The sequence below is a fragment of the Phasianus colchicus genome, chromosome 22 (genome assembly GCF_987193195.1).
Source record: "Phasianus colchicus chromosome 22, bPhaCol1.hap1.1, whole genome shotgun sequence".
Taxonomy (NCBI): Eukaryota; Metazoa; Chordata; class Aves; order Galliformes; family Phasianidae; genus Phasianus; species Phasianus colchicus.
In genome coordinates, this window is record NC_143457.1 from 3,961,282 (window position 1) to 3,983,149 (window position 21,868).

The 21,868-nt window shown below is 39.9% G+C and overlaps 3 protein-coding genes across 6 annotated transcripts; 1 reads left to right on the forward strand and 2 right to left on the reverse strand.

The window, feature by feature from the left end:
- The first annotated feature begins 333 nt into the window (after positions 1-333).
- On the forward strand, positions 334-19,644 carry LZIC (leucine zipper and CTNNBIP1 domain containing). 4 transcript variants are annotated; one of them, XM_031613578.2, is made up of 9 exons: positions 334-544; positions 668-726; positions 823-1,081; positions 14,561-14,704; positions 15,211-15,346; positions 16,299-16,397; positions 16,529-16,624; positions 18,315-18,396; positions 19,238-19,644. In XM_031613578.2, exons 4-9 carry the CDS (start codon positions 14,604-14,606, stop codon positions 19,294-19,296), a joined length of 573 nt encoding a protein of 190 aa, XP_031469438.1. In that variant the 5' UTR covers positions 334-544; positions 668-726; positions 823-1,081; positions 14,561-14,603; the 3' UTR covers positions 19,297-19,644. The 4 variants fall into 4 exon arrangements, with proteins under 4 accessions (XP_031469438.1, XP_031469439.1, XP_031469436.1 ...); XM_031613579.2 differs by lacking the exon at positions 668-726; XM_031613576.2 differs by lacking the exons at positions 334-544; positions 668-726; positions 823-1,081 and adding an exon at positions 13,394-13,527.
- On the reverse strand, positions 1,911-8,548 carry RBP7 (retinol binding protein 7). The gene is made up of 4 exons (XM_031613581.2): positions 4,290-8,548; positions 3,817-3,995; positions 3,449-3,550; positions 1,911-3,085 (listed from the first exon to the last, which is right to left on the reverse strand). Exons 1-4 carry the CDS (start codon positions 4,360-4,362, stop codon positions 3,035-3,037), a joined length of 405 nt encoding a protein of 134 aa, XP_031469441.1. The 5' UTR covers positions 4,363-8,548; the 3' UTR covers positions 1,911-3,034.
- Positions 8,697-13,436, reverse strand: NMNAT1 (nicotinamide nucleotide adenylyltransferase 1). Its single transcript, XM_031613573.2, has 5 exons — positions 13,277-13,436; positions 11,231-11,410; positions 10,572-10,755; positions 9,776-9,921; positions 8,697-9,181 (listed from the first exon to the last, which is right to left on the reverse strand). The coding sequence occupies exons 2-5, from the start codon at positions 11,352-11,354 to the stop codon at positions 8,781-8,783; spliced, it is 855 nt and encodes a 284-aa protein (XP_031469433.1). The 5' UTR covers positions 11,355-11,410; positions 13,277-13,436; the 3' UTR covers positions 8,697-8,780.
- Positions 19,645-21,868: the final 2,224 nt, after the last annotated feature.

Below are 21,868 nucleotides of genomic sequence, written 5' to 3' on the forward strand. Positions count from 1 at the left end.
CTCGGTTCCCGCCGCGCCCCGCGAGGAGCCGCCCGCCGCGCGCCGCGCGCCCGCTCGCGCCCCTCGGCCTCAGCTCCCGCCCGCGCCGCGGCCGTTGCCCCGCGCAGAGATTATTCATCAAAACAAGAGGGCGGCAGCGGCGGCCATCTTGGGGGTGGGTCACATGAGGCCTCCGAGGGAGCCGGGCATGCCGGGCCGCGCGCGGCGGCGGCCAATGGGGAAGGGCGGGAGGCGGTGCGAGGCGCGTGGGAGGGGCGGGGCTCGCGGCGGCGCGGCGTGGCGCGGCGGGAGGGGCGGGGCCTGGGGGCGCCATGGCAACGGGGGCGGCCGTAAGGGCGGGAAGCCGTGAGGGCGGGAAGCCGTGAGGGGGTCGCTCACCGCCCGTCTGGAGGCGGGTGTGCAGTGTGCCAGCTGTCGTGCTGCTGGGTGGGTCTGTGCGTGCCTGCCCGCTTCTCTTCAAAGACACTGTGGGCTTTACCTCATCGTTTACCAAGGAGGGATGGAGCCCGCTGTCGTACTCCTGCCCGGCTCCTTTGAACCTGAGGTATTTTGTTTTCTTTCTGTGGAACAGCACAAGCTTTTCTGCATCGTGTCTTTTCGTTATGTCTCGAAGTGATACTTTTGTGTAAAGTATTCTTTTCTTTCTCTTCCTTTTTCTTTCCTCTAGGGGTGGCCACTGCCGTTGAATATTACCCACTATTGTGTGTCTTAGAAGTTAACATTTAGGTATACACTTCTGAGTAAAACTCAGCAACCTTGATGGTGTTTGTGCTTGTGCTCCTTACACCTCCATATGCCACCTGTGTGACTTTTCTTCCGCAGGTATTTAGAAGAAGCATTCTATGGAGTGTGAATCTCAACTATTCTTTTGAATTTCTACTGTCTGTTGAGGCTGTGATGTCCAGTAGCACACAGCCATTCACCCATCTGCTCTGTGCAGAGAATGCATCTTAAAGTCACGTCCTCAGCATTGGCACTGCCTGCAAAGTGCAACAGATGGTTGCTGGAAGGGTTTCACCATCAAAGCTGTGGTGAGATAATGGAGCTGAAACACCTTGGAATAAAACCCAGTGCCTTCCTGGTGAGTTCTGTTCCCGTCCTTCAGTTCTGGAGCTGTGGGGATCCTGGTTTAGTTTCTTGGCAAGAGTTACCTTACTTTCTCCTTTCTTTCCCAGTTATAGAACGCAGGACTGTTCCCTCATTTCTTTCACTTGGCATTTCAATATGATTAATTTGTATTTTTTAAGAGTGTGTGAATTTAGTTAATTTATTGTGAGCAGTTCTGTCACTGGCTGCTTGTCTCTTTTCCTCATTAACTACAGATCATCCTCCAGTGAGCTGGGCGTAGCATTGCCTGTTTTCATATTATCCATTTGAAGTAGAAGGTAGCAATATAAAAAAAGGAATATAATTGGTAGCAACTTTTCTACATTTTTAATAGTAAAGCCTTCTCTATAGTGGCCTTACTACCAAAGTGTAGCATTCATAGTCATGTGAGCTTCTAAGATTACATTTCTCTGACTTCCACTTGTCTCTCTTTGTACTAACAGACTTCTTAAGGCTGTCACCACCTCTTGGTGCTTCTCATACACAAATGATTGGAATACATGATTTTAAACTGTGCGACTTGAACACATCTGCAATATTTAACACTTCAAGTGTTGCTGTTGGGTATCACTACAGTTTAAATGAAAATGCATTCTGTTGCAGTGGTGCCACCTGATGGGGTAGCAAAGTCTGTGACTGCTGTGATATGTTGGTGGTAGAGGTGACAAAGCATGTTTGCTGTATGAAAGTGTTATTTATATTAAGTTCTATGGTATCGTAAATCCCGTTTCCAACCAAATAGAAGCAGCACTCAGTTCTAAAGTGAATGCACCATTGGAATTCAGAAAATATATTCAATGTTTTACTACCCGTCCTCCAAATGTCCCTGTCCTGACTCCTAAGATGTACTAGGACTTCCTTTCATGTTTTGGAAGCCACATTTAGAGTCCTCTGGTAGTTATCTGGGATATTGATCTAATTAAAAGTTCTCACAGCTTCAACAGAGATGACAGTGAGGAAGAGATACTTAAATAATGAGTTTTACTACTTATCTCTGAAAGCGTTGAGGATAAGTTGAGTTCCTGTGAAAAACAGAATCCTAATTAAATCTGTCTGAAGCTCAGTAATTTAGATTAAACTTCAGCAACAGGACCTGTGTGCTGTTAGTGTTACCCAGGAGATGTAGCAGTTCATTTCACATGTGTAACGAGTTGATCTGGCCAGTTATTTACATGAGTTAATTATTATTTCTTGTTTCTGACCTTGTGAATTGTTGCATAGAAAAGTATGTTAGCAAATGGAACAAATGCATGCAAATAAGCCTCATCAGGAGCAGCATTATTTTTACTTGTGCTGATAGTAGCAAATTATTTCATGGACAGAAACTTATGTGATTGCTCAGACCTATCTTTGTTATTGGGGGATATGGTCACTGACTGACTTCCTCTGGTAAGTTGAACTTCATTGTTTGGAAAACAAAGCAAGACTTCACATTACTCACTTAAGAGTTAGTGGGAGCAGTTAACTGCCCCTGAAGTACCAGTGTGTATCTTAAGGAGAGAAGCATTTTAAATAGTGAAGTTGCATCCTTGGTTGGAGTCTTAACTTTTTACCATTCCTAGAGTTACACAAGTTTAAGCTGTCCTTCCTGATTTGTTTGATCTTGCCGTGCCCTTATAGAAGGGGGAATGGTTCTTGTTTCGATCTGGGTGACTAGTTAACCACAAAGCACCTTATCGCTTACAATTTGGGTTTTTTTTTCCCTTCTCCAAAACACACAGAAGACAGGTACTTCAGATGTTTTGTGGTGTTTATTAGCAAAAGTCAGATCTTTAACACTGCTAACAACCAATAGTATTTCCTGAGACAGAAACAGATTATTTATTTAGAAAGAAACCAGGTTTTGTATTTCCAGTTATCACTGGACACAAGAACGCATGGCCTCCTGCATATAGCTGTCTTTCCATGTTGGAACCAATGCTGATATTTAAGCTCTCTTGAATACTTGCTTACATATTTGATTCTCACAGCGAAGCTCCTACAAAAACAAACAAACAAAAAAACATATATAGTAACCAAAGGAACTGTCTCCAAAGGAGAAGACAGAATATTTTGCTGTGCCCACTGACCATCACTGAGCTGTTAAGTTATGCTTAACCTTCTGCATTTGCCTGTGCAAGATGAATAAGAATGAAACAGTAAAACTATATTGTGGGTTGAACTTGATGATCTCTACAGTTCCTTTTCAATTCTGTGATTCAGCTAAACTAGCTGAAAGCACAATGTGTTCTTCATGTACTATTCCATGTATTATTGAGGTGGAAGACGGCTTGCACATCATGACTACAATACAGGTTGCATTTTTTGTCACCTAGAGACAGTTCTGAAGTAAATTAAATACCAAATGGAGGTCATCTCCTTCGAGCCAGTGAGTCCAGCCCCTGTTCTTCTTCTCCCCAGCCTGGACACAGATAAGTTTGTCATCGTCCCAGGTAACCAGGCTCTGTTAAAAAGAAAACCGAGGATTTGTTTGTGTTACCTCAGTTCTGAAATGTCTAGTAGACAGTATCCTTTCTTCCTTGATAAAATGTACCTAAATTAAATACTGCTACTGAGGGAATGTGAAACTTTTAATCACTAACTTGGGCTCTTGCATCTATACTGTGTTAAAAATAGTATTATTGAAACAATTTCACTCCAGATAGCAAGGCTAACTACAGCATCTTCCTTCTGTAAGAACACATTGATTTTTGAATTATTCAGTCTTACCTTGCATTTTCTGTTATCCAGGCCTTTATTGTCTTCCTCAAACTCTTCACCAATTTTAAATTGGAGCATATAGTCTCTGAATGTGCTTGTGGTATGGATGGAAAATGAATCGCCATCCTGTTTGATCACTTTCTGAGGCTTCAGCATTTTTGCTATCTTGCGTGTTGCAAAGTCAATGCCTTTGACAGAAGAAAAAAGCCAGTGAGAGTTGTACTGCTCACCAGGTGTTCTGACAGCTGGGATTTACCTATATTGCTTCCAGAAGCATTTCTGAAGGATGGTTTGACTTACTGCTATGCAAATTTAGTTTTATTCTTGTTTTTATTTTCCACTCCCCCAGAGGTGTTATGTTACACAGTTAAGGAAGGGGGAGAAAATCATCAATATCTAGGTTTTAGAAGAATTCAAACAATTAAAATGCAAGAAGCCCTCAAAGGGAAGAGAGAAGAATAGGATTAGGTCTTTTCACCTACCTAAAGCTGTCATGTAGCCTTCAAAGTTGTCATTACTGACAAGGTTCCAGGTTCCACTGAAATCCACAGGCATTGCTCGGCTGTGGAAAGGAGTTACAGTCAACCCCTGTCCAAAAGCAGAAATTAAGAAACAGATTTCCAACCAGGCCTTATATGAGAGACTGTGGGTGGGATTGTGTCTGAGAGCACTGATGGTGGAGGGGAGGGGTACTGCTGCTGAGCCAATAGGAAAGGGAATATTTGTAGATGAGCTTTGCCTGGGTTGGAGGGAAAAGTTCACAGTTTCCGAAATCTTTGTATGGAGCAAATGTTATTAACTCAAGAGTCACAGCACAAACCAAAAACTGATTTAAACAGTTTCTGTCTATCTTGTATCTTTTAAAAGATATCATGAACACAACTTGTTCCTAAGATTCCCTGTGTTTATATTTATAAACCCTCAGACTGATTTGAAATCTAGATATTTTTTGAAAAGGAGATCTACCCATGGAGCTGTATCAGTAATTCTTAAAGCTATACTTCAGAGAAATAGAAGTAAGCAATATATCTCATTGGTTTGTGTCTGCAGTGAGTAGTGGGCAGCATTGGTGTCTAGCAGCTATAACAGAAAAGTGAAAGGCAAATCTCATTTACATATTATTCTCTGATGTGACCTTCAACATAACTCTGCTGTGCCACAGTTTAGCTGTTGGTGTTCTGACTTCTTTATTTCTGTTACTTATGTTCTAGCTGAACCAAGACCAGACTCATGGGCAATGTGCAGAGTGAATGCAAAATTCTGTTTTCTCAGATACTTTACCAGATAGGAAGTTTATGTAACAACTAAGGTTGAAATGACAGATCTAGAGGTCTGAAGTCTATTCACAGTTCTACAGCTGTATCTGTGAGCTTTCTAGAGGAGAGTTGCATTTCTTCAACCTGAAGAAAAGGATCTGAGGAGGTGATATAGCATCCTTCCAGAACTGAAAGGGGAGCCTACAAGAGAGCTTGTGAGAGACTTTTTACAAGGGCATGTAGTTGTAGGACAAAGGGTAATAGCTTTAGGCTAGAAGAAGGTAAATTTTGATTAAATATGAGGAAGGTATAGTGAATTTTCTTCATTGTGGGGTGTTGAAGCACTGCGATGTGCTGCCCAGAGAAGCCATGGATTCCCTGTCCCCAGAAATACTTGAGGCGGGGTTGGATGTGGCTCTGAGCAGCCTGAACTAGTTGGATGTGTCCCTGCCCATGGTAGGGGGGGTTGGAAGTAGATTCCCTTTAAGGCTCCTTCTAAACTGAATGATTGTTTTTTTCACAAAAAGAGAATTTGCTGTTTTGAGTCTGAATGAAAACTCATAGCTGCTACTTTTATCTATTCAGGGTAGTCTGAGTAAAAGGATTATATTTTGCAAGGAAGATTGTTTCACTGAACTTTAGCTACATTTTTAGAGCAGAGTTTGACCTGTATGACTCTCAGAATCATGTGGGTAGGAAATGAAGACGTCAAAGCTTCTTTCCTGTTTGCAGATGGATATTGTTCTCCAACATATACTTAATTAGGACTGGCAAAGAGGAATGCAAATGAATGCTCTTCCTGGACTCAGAGAGTAACATTTCACCTACAACTTGTTACTACGAAGTTGTGATACTTGAAGAGCACTGTTGTGTGCTACTGTCTCTTCCAAGAAAAGAGAAATCAGTACTAGGATAAATCCTCTGTAGAAATTTGGATTAAAGTTGTAGTTGAAAACTAAGACTCTGCAGATTGCCAGGATGTAATGTTTCTTTCTGTAAATTTGTAGTGTAGAACTTCAGACTAAGACTTATTGAGGGTCCTAGCATTCCTATTTGAAGGCTAATCCAAGAAACTGGCTGTGGAGCTTTTTGTAAGAGCTACCTACTGTCCTGTGATGGTTCAGTTATCCTTCCCTTACAAATTCTCCTATTTTTTTATGTCAAGACTCTTATTTTCCATTTTTATCTTAATTGCTGTGCAGCACTGAGCATCTAACGCAATCCCGAAGCAGATGAAGTGCTCCTATTGCTGTTGTAGTGTTTGTGAAATAATTCAATCTGAATTACATGTGTGATATAAGAGCCCTCTTCTCTTACTACAGCAGAACCAAATGCAATAATATTAAAAAAAAAAAAAAACTAAAACAAGAAAGAAGGCAATTTATTTTACAGAACGTCTATGAATACATTATAACTTCTATAAAGAAGTTCAATGAAATACATTATTCACAAACTTTATATTTTGAAGAATATAGATTCTCTCTAGGTAAAGTCCTCTCTTGGAAGTTTTACTTCTTTTTCACTTTGGAATATGATGCTTCAGTAACTATGATGCTGCTATTCAGAACTGATTAGAACAGTAAATTCTCTCTGTGTTTACTTCCAGTGTTGTAACGGAGGTTTCTGGATCTCACTGGTAAAACAAAAGATCTATATTCATTGCAATTTCTGAACAACGTTCTGTTCTGTATGGAAAAAACTCTATTGACAATGTTCTTCCCACTTAAAAGTCATGCAATCAACAGACATCAGATGTGATTAATGACTAAAACTAGCATATTGCATGCAATTTATTTTATCGAAAAACCCATCATGTGTAACTACATGAAAATGTGGTGAAATAGAAGTGTCTGATAGTGCTTCATGAAGCATTAAATATTATTATTACTTTTAAATATGCCGTTTCTCTAGAATTGACCAAAGTACACCCATACACACCAGTGTCATTACTTAGAGTAAACCTAAAGCACATTTTTATGCTGAAAAGTGACCACATAAATAGGGTGCCTTCCCACTCAATAGATCTGCTCTGTTTATTCAGAAAGTTGAGTAATTAATTACATTTTGTTCTTTGATCTTATCTGCCACAGAGACAGCAGACAAAAAAGAAATACAGATCTTATTCTTTCCCATGCACCATCAATAATATAGTTTAAATTCAATCTTCAGTGGCATTTTGATTGCTGAAGCATGACAGAGGTGCTTAACATGTCCTTCAGTACCATTACTACCATTGATTATGTACAAACTCAGCCTCCTTATCAAAAGACAAGGTAAGCTTGCCTAAGCTCCAGGGGAATGAGCACATTTAATGCAGGAATCATCCAGGGGGGGAAAAAAAAGAAATCCTTGGAGCTACTTTATGTCACAATACAATTACAGATGACCTGCTTAGTTCTGATTCGGTTTTGATCTCCTTGTGTGTTCTCTGTAATGGTCACTTATGCAGGCTGAGTCTAGAAGAACAGGGGTTCTGCTCTGTCGTAATTGCAGAATATTATGTGAGGCTCCAGGTGTGCATCCCTGATCCTAGCTCCACTGCAGTCTACAGCTCTTCCCACTGAAGTGTTGACTCCTTCTATAGGAGCCCTGCACACCTCAGAATCTCTCATTCTCTTGGCTTTGTGAATCTGAAAAATGCAAACAGACTTGTTGTGCAGAGGTACTGTGAGAAAACTGCTGACCTGTTAGCATCTTGGAAACCTTGACGCTTCTAGTAAGGCACATCATCTCAAGAAAAAATGGGATGGCAGCAAAGAAAGGGAGGTACAATTCAATTGCCATGGCATTCATAGTGTCTTTCTAGTTTATACTGATATAATAGAGACAATATTTTGTTAGATTCTAAATCAGGTTTCCAGCAAAGAAAACCATTTTGCTTATATATGTTCCCAGCATCCAACTATTTCTTCTCATTCCAGTAGAAGCAAACAGTTCTGTCTCCCTATATTTGGCTTAAAAGTAAAGGGTCGGTTATTGGAAATAAAAGGAGAATGGTATGAGAATCTGCAATGATGCTATTATTAACTTATATCCATTAAATCAATGGCTATAAACCAGTTTTTGAAGTAGGTCTATCCTCATTTGAGAAACACTGCTGAACTTAATCTAGAGCTCTGGAAATGTGAATGAAAAACTAAAGCATGAGGCATTTGGGGTGCAAATTGCATGACAGGCTTCATATTTGAAAGGCAAGTGACCGAAAGCATGGTATAGCTAGCACCCAGCAGTAACTTCTTCCTTCCACAGGATGCAGACAAATAATTTAAGTTGCATCATGTGTTAGCTGTTTTTAAAAATTAATTATTGCAGATTTACTCTCAGAAGTGGTGTATTTTAAAGTAAGATGGCTTTGCTACTTATAACACTGAATTATGTGTTCCTGTTTCATAAATAGCAGTCAGAGTAGCCTGAGCTAAATTAGAACACTTTCATTTGCTTTGTTCATAATTGTAATTCTCATACACTATGGTAAATTCTTGTATTTAGTTCACTGAACTGTAACAGTATGTCCAGATGTGAAAATCTTATTATTGGATTTTATAAAATACAGATTATATAGGCCCCCATGTTAAACAAACCAAACCTTGTCAGCAGCTGCACATCTTCTAAAGCCACAGAATTTGCTTGCTATTGACAAAAAAAAAAAAAACACATCTTTGTATACTGGATTATTATCTTTTCAGACCAGAAAGCAAATTATCTGTAAAGTGCCTGCTAGTTCTTAGAATCACTTGCATTTTTCTGTAAAGGAGCCAAGGTAACCCCAGCATTCCTGTCTTCACTCTCTGGACTATACAGATCATTTTTTTCTATGTATGCCCGCACCACATCAGGCACCAGGTAACGAATGCTCTGGCCTCTCCGCAGTGCTCTCCTTATTTTGGTGGAGGAAATGTCATTTGTGATCCATTCTTCCACGAGATGAATGTTGTTCTTATATTTCCACAAAATATCAGATTCGTAGATGAATTTCTGAGTGCTGTTTCCAGCCCTACTGATGCATACAAGGCCATAATTTTGTATAATTTCAGTGATGTCCTCCAACTTCCACAGATTGGGGATCGCAAAGGATTCCAGCACGTCACTTCCACAAAGCAGTTTAACCTGAGGGACATCTTAAGGAAAGAGAAATAAGTAAGAAACAGGGTGTGCTTTAGGCAGCCAGATTGTAGCTAATGTGATGGGGACACTTGATATCTAGGTTACCTCTCTTGTCTTGGTTAAGATGAGACAATGGAATGAAATTTAAAAAAAAAAAAGATTCAGAGCATATAACTTACAGTTAGTACCTTTTAATATATAGTTTCTCTGAGCAGAAAAAAAAAAAGCCCATAAAATGACCCTGTACCCAGATGCATCCTGAATTTTGGGGCTTACTATTTTCTTTTCTTTCTTGAATCATTTATAGTTTATGTTCCAAAATTCTAGGCTGTAGTTGGAGTATAGCAAAGTTGTATAGGAGAAATGGATAGCTCTGACTTTTTCCAACTGAAATTTCTATTAACTTGAATATTTTTTTGTCTGATATATTTTACTCTTACAGTCTTCTTGTTACAAATCCTACTACTGTGTGATATGGGATCTTGATGAATAACTTTCTTCAGTGAAACCAGCAACAAGAACTAGCATGGAAAGAAAAGTTACTCATCTGCACAGTTTCTTTGAAATAGCAACTTCTGTTAAGCATTTAGTTTGCAAACAGACTTAACTTTTTCCATCTGGACTCTGATTTTTCTTCTTAATGGGGTCATGCCTGTTTGGTTCTTGTTTCCTTTTCCGACCTGGCTTTGTTAAAGGTAAAGCATTCTGCAGACTAATGGTAGCATCAGGAGATGAAAGCTTTTCATGATGGTGCCTGCAAAACAGAGGTATTTTATATATAGAAGAATATGGGGAAGAGTATTCTAAATAGAGCCTAGTAAATGACCTTTCACCACTTCCTGTTATAGTACCTCTGCAGAAAACCCATCCAAGAAGGGAGCTGCTGAAAGAGGGAATTGTGAGAACTGGCTTGTAAGATGGTGCAAGTGTAAAGGTGTCAAAGCAATGACTGCAGGCTTTATTTAAACTGAAGTTCATTTTAAGAAGAACCTCAGTGAAAGAGTAAAAAAGTAAAATGTAAGTAAATACATCACTATAAGTGATCCTAATGCTAGCCTTTACATATACAAATGGGCAGTGTAACACAAACTCAAGTGAGAGAAATTTGCATAGCTTATGTACACCCTATTCTAGTCTCTTTTCTTTCCTCAGGAATATAGTTTCAGCACAAAAACTGAATTGATGCTAAGAAAATACATACAAATTGTTCATGGGCTCATTTTGGGTATCTTTTGGACTAATGGTACAATTCTTTGTTTACAATGTCTGAGTAATACTTCTTACTTCAGTGAGTCTATTCAATATGGTTTGGGGTTAGCCTGCTATCATTCTAACTTCTAGAGCTAATGCCATTCCTTATCCTTCTATTGGTTCTTAATATTTTTAGAATTTGCAGAAAAGTACCTTAAAACTTTCACTGTTTCCAACCACTCACTCTGGCTGCTTTCCCAGTCATCAACTTCCACCCAATCTGAGTTGTTGGTGGCTAATTTTGCCATAGTTACTCGGTGATCAGCACTGATCAGACCCTTCTTCTTATATGCATCACCTACTGGTGAAATTATTCCTTTGATTACTTTGTATTTTCCTGTTGGGAGAAAAAAAAACCCACATCATCCCATCACACAAGAACACAGAAAGTGGTTGAGCAGATGTTACTTCCAGAGTATTGTATGTAAATCATTACACACCCGCTATTCACTGTAGTCTCTCAGAACACCAGTGGCAGGTCCTATAAGCAGCCCAGTGGAAAAGTGCTGTATATTTCTGCCACTGTATGAGGTGGCACAATTAAATATTTAATAAGAAATTTTGGAAATATATATTGTGCCTTTCTAATTTCAGAAAGAAAAATCATAGAACCTGTGCCTTAGCTCATTTAGCTCATTACACTTAGTAAAAGGCAGCAAACGCATGAGAATGTTCATTCATGTATTTAGCCTACAGCATTTAGTAGTTGTGATATAAACTCAGAAGCTTCAATACTTAATTAGTTTTCCAAAAATAGCTGCATAAGTATCTCAATAGAGAGCTATTTTAAATGATATAAATTACCATCCTACCTGTCTCATGGAGATAGTCTTTAGCCAGCTCAAATAGCCTCAGATGCATGTTGGTAATGGGATTGAAGGACCCACAGGCCAGCAACACTACTTCTGTCTTCCTGTCGGGATCTTCCGTGGCCATTCCTTGTGGCTACAGAGCCAAATGCAGGACGTTGGTTCTAGTTACCAGCCTGGTTACTACAAGAAGAAGATTACAAAGTAGTTATTTCTACTCATGTGAAGATGATTTAAAGATCATATTGAGGACTCTGTTTTCCTTCTGTTAGCATCTGGTCTGATTGCTCATGTGATACCACATTACCTACACACCAACAGATGTCCACCTTTCTTTTTGGCAATTCCTGAGTAGAATGATGTGACAATGGTGACTTCACGTTGCAGAAAGAATTCTTCTGTTGCAGTTCAGAAGTAAAGAATACTGACAAAAATGAGTGTGCTAGGAGGAAAACATAAGTAATAGATGTGTGAAGCTGAATTTGCCTTGTATGTTATCTTAGCAGTTGTGTCCCTCCTACATGCAAGAGGAGGGGGCATTTTGGGGAAGCTCAGTGACAATGGATAGTTCACAAAAAATAGCAAACAAACAAATGAAGAGAGATCATTAAAGCCCTCAACCCCAGGGCAAGCAAATGAAAACTGGAATATATTATGGGCTGCCCTCCTGCTGTTGCTGTTTGTGAGATGTTTGAGGCATCTGTGTTGAGTGCTGAATAATCTGCTGTCATTTTACAGTAATATCAATGCCTGGAAAAATCCCAAGGTCAGCCTCACATTCAGCCTCCTTTACAAAGAGACAGATGCTCACTGCCCCCACAGTGTTGAGATCTCATCACAGCTAAATCTTCAAACAACTTCTGTCTCCTAACTTCAAATAGCCCTTGAACAGAAGGAATTCTTGCAAGGTATGTTATGAGGTACATTTTGCAAGTTTTAGGACTTCTCTATCCCTTCAGGAGTTTCACAAACTTTTAAAATATCCTTTATTGCTGCAGAGCAGTTCAGTGTTTGTAGGGCTCAGTGTAAGTAGGAATAGTCTAGCATCAGCTACAAGAATTACCATGGGAACAGGCAAGGGAAGGAGCTGAACTTGTCTTTGTAGTGCAGAAAGGTCCCCCTTTCTAAAGAAAGTGACTCCTGCAAACTGGAAAAGGACTGATTTTCTGTTTTGTTTTGTTTTTAAAGAGAGCAAGGGCAAAAATAATGGAAGATTTTATGATGGAAATGCATTGTGCCTTTTCTGGTGTTATCTGATGTCCTTTTTCATTCTTTTTCACATCCTTAGAAGCACATAGTGCTACAAGGTGACTGTATGTGAATTAATAGCTGTGTGTCTGCACTGATTATAGGAATGTAACCACTTGCACATACTGTTTCCTCATCTGCACTGGCACGCTGTTGAAGACTATTTGCACAGAAAGCAGCCATGTGGTTGTTGTGGAGAACAGAGCAGAGGACAGAGGTATTGCTGTGACTCCCACTGCTGCTTTGTCATGCTTACAACCTGCACAGCACCATTGCAGCTGGGATCTGCTCTGCACAAAGTGACCTTGGTACAGCTCTGACTTTGGGAAGAGCTCTCTATGCACATGCTATGGCAAAATGAACAGCTGGGTGTAAGACTGCTGGCGATATTCCCTCGTGCCAAATATTCAATGTTGGTGTCTCTCTGTAGAAATTCAAGAAGAAACAAAGCACAACCACTGTCAGTCCATTTTTCAGTAAGCGTAGGACAACCTGGATTGTGTTCCCTTCTCCATAAGGAGGAAAAGATGCTCTGTGACGCACATGATCCCGTCCTTACATGTTTATATATAGGCCCACCATGCTCATACGGGATGCCACTGCTAATAGCTGTGCTGCTCACAGCCGTGACAGTACTTAACTGCACCGCGCTGCAACCCAGCAGGCCGTGCCAACGGCAGATCTTGGCCCAGCTCTGAAACCCGTCCATCCAAGGATGAGCAGGTAGCGGTGAGCACGCGTTGGCCGATTTTTGTATTTTAGAGGCAAACGTTCATTTATTAAGCACGTTTACATACTTACAGAATATCTGTCTCCGTTTGCGTTAACTTTTTACTAGGCACGCCAGCTGCGGCTCCGTCTCCGCAGTCTCCTCCCACGACAGCGGAGGCTGCCAAAGCGCGGCCCCGGCTCAGCCCCCCCGGTCCGGCCTCACCCCGCCAGCCCCGCGCCCTCGGGCCGCACCGCGCCGCGCTCCGATTGGCCGGGCGCGCCGGAAGCCGCTCCGCCGCGGCGCCTTTCCCCGCGGTCCCGGCAGCGCCGGCCTGACCCAGGTGAGGCTGCGGGGCCGGCGGTGTGCGGTGGGGCGGGCCGAGCTTGAGGGCCGCGTGCTGGGCCGGTGCTACCTCACCTCCGGCACCGGCGGAGCGTTGAGGGGAAGGCGAGCCGCAGACGGGCCTTGGGCGGCGAGAGGCGGGCTGTGCTTCTGTTCCGTCCGTTCGTGTCTCCTCCCCCAGCCCTTCCGTTATCTCGGCCGTGCCGTGACAGCGGAAGGATCGTGTTTCCTCGTGTGGTTTGCGCGAGCCGCTGGTGCTAAGCGAAGGACCGGGCTGGAAGCGAGGCGTTGCCGAGCGTGCCGTTTGGGTCGTCTGCTGCGGCCTATTGAACAACCAAGGAAGCAGGATTTTCCCCTAGAGTGCTCTAGTTTTCTACGGCTGACGATTTTATTTAAGGTGTTTGCGCGCTTCAGAAAGCTCAGTCTGGGTTGTTGTTTCTTGAATGGTTCCCTGAGGGGCAGTTGAAAAGAAGATGAGGAGGTTGAATAGTACTTCTGGGGTGTGAAGTGACGGCCTCAGGTTGTACCAGGGGAGGTTTAATGACACCAGGAAGGATAAGGGTGGTTAGGTGCTGGTGCTGGCTGCCCAGGGCAGTGCAGAGTCACACACCACAGAGGTTTTGAAGAGATGTATGGACAGCAGGCTTAGGGGTATGGATTCCTGGTGGATGGAGTAGTATCAGATTGGTGGTTGGACGTGATGATCTTAAGGGTCTTCTCCAATCTGAATGGTTTAGTAAGAGCCTGTTGTTGTGTATAAAGGACATGAGGATATCAGTATTTGGTGATTGGTTTCACAGATGTTTCCATGTGCTATGGCTGTTGGAGTTATTATCTGGAGTATGACTTTTTCTACAAAAAAAATAACCAAACAAACCAACAGCCTAACATTTCTTTATTTCCATTGCTAGTTTCTCAAAGTGCTTTTACTAGATATTACATCACTGAGGTATTATATGTTGATACTGGAATCATTTTAAAACCTATCTCAAGCTGTTGATCCATAGCAATAAAATATTGTTTTTTTCTAGGATTGTTATGTAACAACTTAAAATTTTCATATGAAACTTGAAAATGGCTTCAAGAGGAACAACAGAGACCAGTAAATTGAAACAAAACTTGGAGGAGCAGTTGGACAGGCTAATGCAGCAGCTTCAAGATCTGGAGGAATGCAGGTAATAATAGTGGATGCTTTCCTCTTAAATGGGAATGTTTTTCTGAATTTGTTGGCAGATGAGAACTGTACCTTTCATAAGTCTAGCATTTGGTTTGTGTTTTGTAGTGACTCTATTTTTCTAATTATAATAAGGTGTTAGGTAGTAAAAGCGACTTTAACAAATCTTTTTATTAAGGTCATTCTGTTGCCTGGTGGAAAAGCATCGTACCAAACTATGAAGAAAATCAACTGTTCCAGCTGAAACCAGGACACTGGGCAAAGATAATCATTAATATTTTCTTCGAAATGTTGTATTTCAGTGGGATTTTTTAACTTGTATGCTTTTTTAATAGCATTTAATTACTTTTGTGTCCATGTTGCTTTGTCTTACAATTACAGATGCTTTGATTGTGAATTTTTATGGATGAGGAAGTGTGCTTCATGGTGCATCCTCATGTCCTCGTCTCCATGTTACAACTCAAATCTAATTCTATGAATTAACATGTCTTGTTGGATCCTCTTTAGAGAGGAGCTAGATGCAGATGAGTATGAGGAGACCAAGAAAGAAACTCTAGAACAGCTGAGTGAGATCAATGACTCACTGAAGAAGATTATGTCTGGAGATATGACGTTGGTGGATGAGCTCAGCGGCATGCAACTGGTGAGTCTGATTCTCATTCAGATCTGCCTACCTTGTGTGTTACCTAAAACTAGGCTGAATTCTGTCTGGACTCAGTGAAACAGTAGATATAGATGGTCTTCTGTAATATCTAGACAGGCATATGGGAAACCTACTATTGGAGAGGAAAAAACGTGGGAAACAGCAAGGCCTGGGTATTAGAAAACATATTTAATAATATAAAAGATGTGAAGGAAAATACAGGACTGTATGTGGAGAGTTCGTGCCTATTTGCTAAGGGTGAAGATAACATTTCTTGTGTTCGTGTTACTGGTTTGTATTTCAGAGATTGATCCAAGTCCAAATGCAAAGGCTGTAGAAGAGAGTCTAATTTAAATTCCTTAGTGATCTTTTTTATTCTGACTTGCAAACTTCTGATCCATTTTGTCTTTTCAAGTGTTTAATGAAAGCATGATTCGTTTCTTCTGAGCCAGATGTTTTAAGTTTTTGTTTCCAGAGCCATCATGATTTGTCCAAACATGTTGTGAGATTTAATATAATAGCTCTGATACTCCTTAGAGGAGTTTGAATGGCAGCAGGAGATTGGCACCATCAATTATGTTCTGCTTACCCTTGGAAGAACTGTAGTCATCAGTGTGGGCATTAAAACTGCTAAAGATAGCGTAGCACATCCACTTGTGTTATGCTAATGTCAGGAAGATGTTGGGAATTTAATTAAGACCTAGATTCTAATTATAAGTTTCATATCCTTTTTCTTGGAATGATTGCACCAATTAGTGAATTTTTTTTAAAGCCTGCACAAATGTTTTGGTTTTTTTCATCTCAGTTCTATGGTTATACACACAAAGAAAAGCTCTCTTATCAAATGATTCAGAGGATATTAATGATGCTTTCCAGCCTTCATTAATCTTCTCAGGCAGCTATAGATTATGATTGCTATTAGTTCTGGTCATTTTTCTTCTTTTCCTTACAGGCAATACAGGCAGCCATCAGCCAAGCATTTAAAACTCCTGAAGTTATTAGAATGTTTGCAAAGAAACAACCAAGGCAATTGAGGACAAGGTTGGCAGAGGTGACTGCTTCTGTTTTACTGTAAAAGCTATTCATTTGAACTAGATGCTTCAATTTGTAATGTTTACAAGAAGAGATTGGAGTTATTGGGAAGCTTAAAGTATTTTGACTATTTTTCCCCTTGGTGTACAGATGGACCGAGACCTAATGGTCGGGAAGTTGGGACGAGACCTGTACACACAACAGAAAGTTGAAATCCTGACTGCCCTCAGGAAGCTCGGTGAGAAGGTAAAGTGTTGGTTTGATAGCTAGCTGGTGAATAGATGTTTATATACTGCAGATTGATTTTAAAGAACTAAAATAAGAAATTATAACTTTTTTAATGATCGTCAAGCGTGGCAGTAACCATCCTGAAGCACTTGCTACTAAACATATGTCAAATAGTATCATACATTTATATGAGACAAATTTAAGAAGCTGTCATTGTCAGGCCATGTGAGCTGATCACATAGAAGCTGGTGCAAGGTGCCAATACATAAGGAAGCTGCAAGTTGTTATTAGCTAACTACCACCTATCAACCTGGGAGGAGCTATCTAAGACTCCTGACATGCTTTAAGCTCTAACTTAATTCTGTATTATTGATAATACCTATTTCTTGGTGTAAGATAAATAACTGAGAAATAGGTGGTAAACCTTGTATTCCCCCAGTAAGCACATCGGTGTGCAGAACAATCCCAGGTTGTTTTTCTTTTCTTGATTTTTTTTTTTTTTTTTTCTTTTACCACTAGAGGGAGGAAGAGAAGTTGTTTCTTGTTGAAGGTATATGAAGGAAATGGGTTGCTGGTATCTCTGTTATATTTTCCTAGTTAGGACATGTAATGGAAAAGATCAAGGGAGTACATTAGCATATGTTTTCACTATGAATATTTTTTTTGCTAGACTGTCAGAGTAAAAAAAAATAATTTGGCAATAATTAGAAAGGCTAACTAAAACTGCTTCCAAAAATATATGAAGATATCTAAGCCTCCTGTTATGAGTTCCTTGGGTCACCTCACGCAAGCCTCTTTGTTATGCTTTGACACTCTCTTTATCTCTTAAAATGGTCAGTAGCCTACTTCACAGAGGTCTGCCTATAATAACAGTTCTGTTCTGAAAGTTTAAAAGAAAATAGTTGGTAGATACATGTTTATCCACACACTGTAGTAGTTAGATGCTTGCTTACAAAACATAGCTAAGGTAGGAAACTAATACTTTTTCTCTAGTTCTAATCTGGTGGTCTACTGTGGCCTCTACTCTTAAGTATGAAACGGATATAAACACTGTGAATGGCTTTACATGTTGAATTCTGCTCTAATTTAGTAAGAATATTTATCTGAGGCTATTCAAATGAGCAAATTTTAACATAGAATATCTGCACCTTCCAGATGTAGATTATTGCTTCATTATTATAAATATTTTATGGGCATCTGTCACCAAGACATCAGAGCATAAACATAAAAGCAGAATCTACATGTGTAAATGTCACTGATGGTTCACAGCACTGTAAGGAAGAGACCATTTTCTAGGTCATTGACTGTTAATGTGGTCAAAGCTGGCAGTGGCTGTTTTTGCTCTCGCTGGTAAGTGTTACAAAGCACATTAAGATCTTAACTCATTACTGTATGGACAACGTGACAAAAAAAGTAATTAACAGCCTTTGCATAGTTGTGGTACAGAGGTGCAGGGTGACCATTTAATCAAAAATGATTGCTGGAGGTCCTGAGACTTAGTGGTCTCACAAGCCCTTGTGAGGCTGACAGTGATGAGGAAGAAATTCAGTGGTAGGGACAGTAGCTTGCATTTTTACTTTGGCTTTTACTATTAGATGAAGCTGCAAATTGATAGACCCTGTAAGCTGTTGTATTTCATATTTATAGATGGTGGGAATATGCACAGGTAAGATAGCAAGTTCACAGTTATGGCCTTTCTTTCATTTAGCTGACACAAGAGGATGAAAGCTTCTTGTCAGCAAATGCAGGTTCAGCCCTGAGCCAGTTTGAGAAAGTCTCCTCTGACCTCGGTAAGTTTTCATTCTCATAAATCCTGACTGCATTGCCCCTTTGAACAGCAACAGATATAAATGCCAGTGATTCTCTATGAAAAGGAAAATACAAGCAAAAGATTGATGCCAGTTATTTCTGACGTACATTTTTCTATTTTATTAACAATGAAATTGTGATACACTGTCAGTGAGGGAACAGCTATGCAGCAAATAAACCAAGTGACAACTGGCCATAGAATGCTGAATGTTTCCCTAATGCTGAAGGCTTAAATGCTCTCTCTCAAGCAGACAATATCGCTCTCAGAGTTAAACAATACTTTTAATTACTCTTCAGGAGAGCCTTTTTCTCTACTTGATGCAGAGAATTCTGTAGTTACTGGCACACTGTCAAAAAGTAGTTTAAAGCACTCTTGTTGCTGTGATTGTCATAACTCTAATCATGTTGACAAGACCAAAAGTTCATTTACATTGTACATTAAATAAGCATGGCAGTTCATTCTATTAGTACAGTTAGAGTTGTGATGAAAGAACTATAACTGGCAGGAATGTGCCAGAGTAGGTCAGGGTACAAATCAACTGGTTTTCTGACCTAACTCTCAGTACTCTTCTTTCTGAGAGTGAAGGCAAGGTGGGAATCCCTTTGTTCAAAAGGGTACTTCATTAGAAGCTCTCTACATAGCTAGTCAAAATCAGCATGTCTCCTTTTTTTTTTTCTTTAAACGAGCTCAAGTGTTCTAGTTTTCAAAATGTAGGTTTGATTTCTTTTGATCTTGGATGTTTTGCTTTATTTGTTTATAAGGAAATTCTCTAAAATACAATTTCTACTAATACTAATAAAAATGTTTTTTTCCTCTCAAAGGATCAGGAGACAAAGTCTTCGCTCTAGCAAACTTTGAAGTAGAGAAGGCAAAGCAATGAAGAGGTGTGTGAGACTTGAGTCTCTCCTGTTGTCAGCAAAATTGGACTTTGGTCATATTGTAATAGGTTTTTTTTTTTCTATTTTTAAGATGTTTCAAAAAACTAACAACCCATCAACAAACCTTAAGCCTCTTGGGTTCTTAACCAGAAGATATGAAGTAAGCAGCCTTAAAGTGCACTTTGTAACATTGGTGTCTGTGTACCCCTCAGTAACATAAGTTCTGAGGTTAAACACTAAATGGTACTCTGAAAACAAAGCCTTCTTATGACTGTCTTTGAAAAGAATCAGCTATTTTCAACTTTTCTGAATGTGTATTTCTCTGACTATTAAAACATTCTCTTTTTGCATATTGTTGTAGCAGGCAATCTTTTTCAGGAACAGTCCTAAAGAATAAGTTGATTATTGTAATTGCTCTCAAACTCTTAAATTTTGTTCAGGCTCCCTACTAAATATTTTACACTAGGAATTTGCATATTTTAAAATTTAATGTGGTTTATTTGAAACGCCATCTTTCTACAAACTGTTTGCAGAAGAACCAAAATGAGACTGTATGCTGATGGTTGGCCCTTGTCTACTTGTTTGCTGTGCACATGAATGAGTACCATTGTGTCCCAGCCGTGATTGACAAACAATGGAAGCCCTGTGGGGAGACTTCTGGAGTAATTTAACCTCGTGTATTGAAATGACAGGGCATTGCTAGGAAATGGCAATGAGAAAGCTCTTTCTGTTGACCTCTTACTTGAGCTCTGGGTATAGAGCTGCATGCTACCGTTATTTCCCAGGATTTCTGAGGTAGCACAGAATAGCAACGAAGTAGAAACAAGTTTTAAAAAAAAAAAAAGGGAGAAAGGTCTCATTACATAATTGGTGCAAGTGTAGCTGTCTAATTATCAGGTGGTGCTGCGGTGCAGAGGAGAAGGTCACTGCTTCCACAGGGAGGTTAGAATCCTGAATCATTTCAGAGCATAGGAGGATTTAAAATCTGGTCATGTTTTTAGCTCTGATTGTGGAGAATACTACTTGGGACTTTAGATCTGTGTTTGATTTTTTGAGACACTATGTTTCATATTTCTTTGTAAAATCAGTATGAAATGTCTTTTTCTTGCTGTACCAGCACCTTCACATTGTCATTCCATACTTGTTAGTACTGAATTAGTTGAGCTCACTGGAAGTCTCAGATTTTTTAGGTTTTGTAGTTTGCATTTCAAGTTTGCTTTACCCTTGGCATACATTCAGGTACTGATCTAATTATATCAGGAAAAACAACAAGATGTTTCTTAATTGAATTTCATACTTGTTCTCTTTCTTATTCTACCCTACCACTAGCTAGAGAAAAGGATATAGATGGGATCTATGGGGATGAAGGTGGCCTGCTGTTCTGAGGAATCCTGTAGTTAATATAGTGGAATTACTGTGTGAGTATCTCAGGCTTTTCTGCAAGCCCCTGAGCCTCAGTGAGAGCTGCCATTAAACCAAGTGGAATGAATAAAGTCTTAAATTTCAATGGCCCACTGCAATGTTAATGTCTGTCACTGAGAATAAATGGGTAACATGAACTATAAACAGAAAATTAACATGATCAGTCTTAATTTAGATGGCATTTACAGGGAATAAGTACACTGTAAATAAGTTTGTCTAACTGTAATTTAGGACCTGGAGAAAAGTAAACCCGAAAATGGGAGTTTTAGAATACTTTTGCTAAAAGAGATAACATTTTGAAATCTAGTCTTTCAGAAGTGAAAGAATACACAGTATGGGCTGCATAATTTGCCTCTTGAACTAATGGATTCTTTCTCATTTCTATTTTTTAAGAAACTTTTGTTTAGATGGGGGTCTTTTGTGCATTATTTCAGAATTGTTTTCCTGTCTGGGGCAGCATTATCTTCTCTGACAAAGGCTGACTGCAGCTTTATAGCTGAGAACAGCTTATTAAAGGCGTTATTAGACAGTCTAAAGTTATTAAAAACAAAACAGTCCACAGGGACTATAGCTGCCTTCTTTTTTTCCTGCTCATTACTGGTGCTAAGTAACTCTTTTCCTTCTCCCAAACTGCTTGCAGCATTAGCATGTAAATGAAATCTCTCAGCAATCCCCTAGATCACAATAAGTTTACTGTACAATTAAATGGAAATCTTTCCTTGCAGTTTTAGGGAGGTGTACATTTCTAGACAAAACTTTTAAAATTGATTTGCAAACACTTCAGCTTTTTTTTTTTCTTTCAAACTTCCCTTACTGCAGGCAGTTGTAGAGTTATCATTAAACTGATCTTTGACTCAGTATCATCTAATGTTGTGCTGCTTCTCCTCTTGAAAATATCCCTTGTGATTTAGGTGGGCAAAGATGAAGCAGAGGAAAGACCAAGAGTACTGAAAGGTTCAGTTTACCCAGTCAACTTCCCTTCCAGAAAGCACAGCTCTAACCCAGAGGCTGGTTATTTCCTGTGGGATGTTTTGGCTACAAATGTAATTTAATCAGGAAGGTGTTGCCAGTATGAAGCTATTTATATGTTGGCCCTAGCAGATAGTTCTTTAAGGTAACCTGCTTGAAGTGGTTAAATGAATTTCAGAGGTG